General features: G+C 45.9%; 1 protein-coding gene across 1 annotated transcript in view; it reads left to right on the top strand.

Annotated features, from left to right (window-relative positions):
- Window positions 1-737, top strand: part of BAG2 (BCL2-associated athanogene 2) — a gene marked incomplete at its 5' end in the record, with an annotated part of 7,786 nt that extends 7,049 nt beyond the window's left edge. Inside the window, one exon of the mRNA XM_010137265.1 lies at window positions 1-737. This exon is cut by the window's left edge and continues 24 nt beyond it. Within this exon, the coding sequence (XP_010135567.1) occupies window positions 1-303 (303 nt within the window).
- Between the last annotated feature and the right edge of the window lie 853 nt (window positions 738-1,590).

The raw sequence follows: 1,590 nt of genomic DNA, 5'->3' as shown, positions 1-1,590 counted from the left end.
GAATCCCTACTGCATGCCACAAAGATGATTGATGAAATTGTCAATAAACTTCTAGATGATTTGGAAGATGCCAAAATCCGCCTAATGTCGCTTTACGGTGCGTGCACATCTGACGTGCCAGCAGGACCCATCGATCAGAAATTCCAGTCTGTGGTAATCGGATGTGCCATTGAGGATCAGAAGAAAATCAAAAGGCGGCTAGAGACTCTGCTCAGAAACTTAGAAAATTCCGAAAAGTCAATCACGTTGTTGGAGCATCAGAAATCATCTGTTCGACAGTCTTGCAACAGCAAACAGGATTAAACTATCTTCCTGGCTACTTCTGACAAATCGCAGGATGAGCAAATCTCCATAAAATCACACAGAAGACAAGAAAAAAATTCTCTGTACGAGCACACACGTGTACACACATGCACATGGACTGAAGTACCTTTGATTGCGAAGTGTGAGCATTCCGTGGGGTGTGGTAGCATTGGCGTTTTCTTTAGGCAATAAAGAATGCGATCGGTTCTGTCATAGAGTCGATACCGCTGTGTTGCAAACTGTAATTGTGCTTCTGCTGAACTCTCAGAAACCATCAAAATCTCCCTTTTCTTCCACTCTCCTGGGTTTTTTAAACTAATACTGTTTGTCACGTTGTGAGATTTCAGCTTCCTCTCTGCTATATATATAGTGTGTGAACCAGACTTCTGGGGGCAAAAGACGAATCATGGCAATAAATCAAAAACTTTAATAAACCGTATATGGTATTTTCATAAACACCACTCTGTCCTACTGCTACAACCTATAACTGGGATTTGGCAGTATTCCTAGGAGTATTCCTAAGTACTTCAGAGAGACAGACAGGTACCTCCAGTTTGGAGCCGAGGACGTGAAAAGCGACACGTCCACCCAAAGGTCTCAACCAAGGCTAGAAACAAGCTCCGGCTCTGGCGATGCACCCTCCCACACGTGCCTGGTGAATGATCCTGCCTCCCACCGCCGAGCTGTAGTTTTGAGGTTGCTTGTGCATTTTTTAAAAACGGTAGTATGAAGGGGAATTGTGTCTTACCAGCTACTACTCCACTACTGCACGCATTTGTTTTGCATCATCACCATGAGGCCAGAGAGCAGAACAGTTGAATTCTCAACTGGCAGATACCGTATTTGTTTCTGGTGTAGGATGGTACTTTTTACATTTGACGTTACTTACTCTCTGGTGAGTGGGTTTTTTTTTCCTTCCACCCTCTCACTCCCTGTAATTTCTGCTCATCGTCACCACACTCCATGGCTGTGGGTCAAAAGTTGCAGATTTAGGGTGAGCCTGGAACTTTGCCATTCTCTGTAGCCTGTAGTCTTGTACTATTTCACTGAAGGCTGGTGGTCACCTGAGGGGAGTGGGGGTCTCTTTGGCACAGCCCTTGGCCTCCTGAACTTGGCTTAGATTAAAGCTCAGCTGGAGGGAGCTGGAAGGGCTGGAGTGATGCCACCAACCACAGGTTCCTCAGTGCCAGTGGGATTCCTTGAGTGTTAGAGCCTCAGCATCACACCTGGATGCTCTTGGAACACCAGTCCAAGGTGGGAGCTCTTCATGTCAGGCTTCTGTACAAC

Source organism: Buceros rhinoceros, unplaced genomic scaffold (assembly GCF_000710305.1).
Source record: "Buceros rhinoceros silvestris isolate BGI_N320 unplaced genomic scaffold, ASM71030v1 scaffold24315, whole genome shotgun sequence".
In the NCBI taxonomy this organism is placed as follows: domain Eukaryota; kingdom Metazoa; phylum Chordata; class Aves; order Bucerotiformes; family Bucerotidae; genus Buceros; species Buceros rhinoceros.
This window is presented reverse-complemented; position numbering and strand designations above follow the sequence as displayed.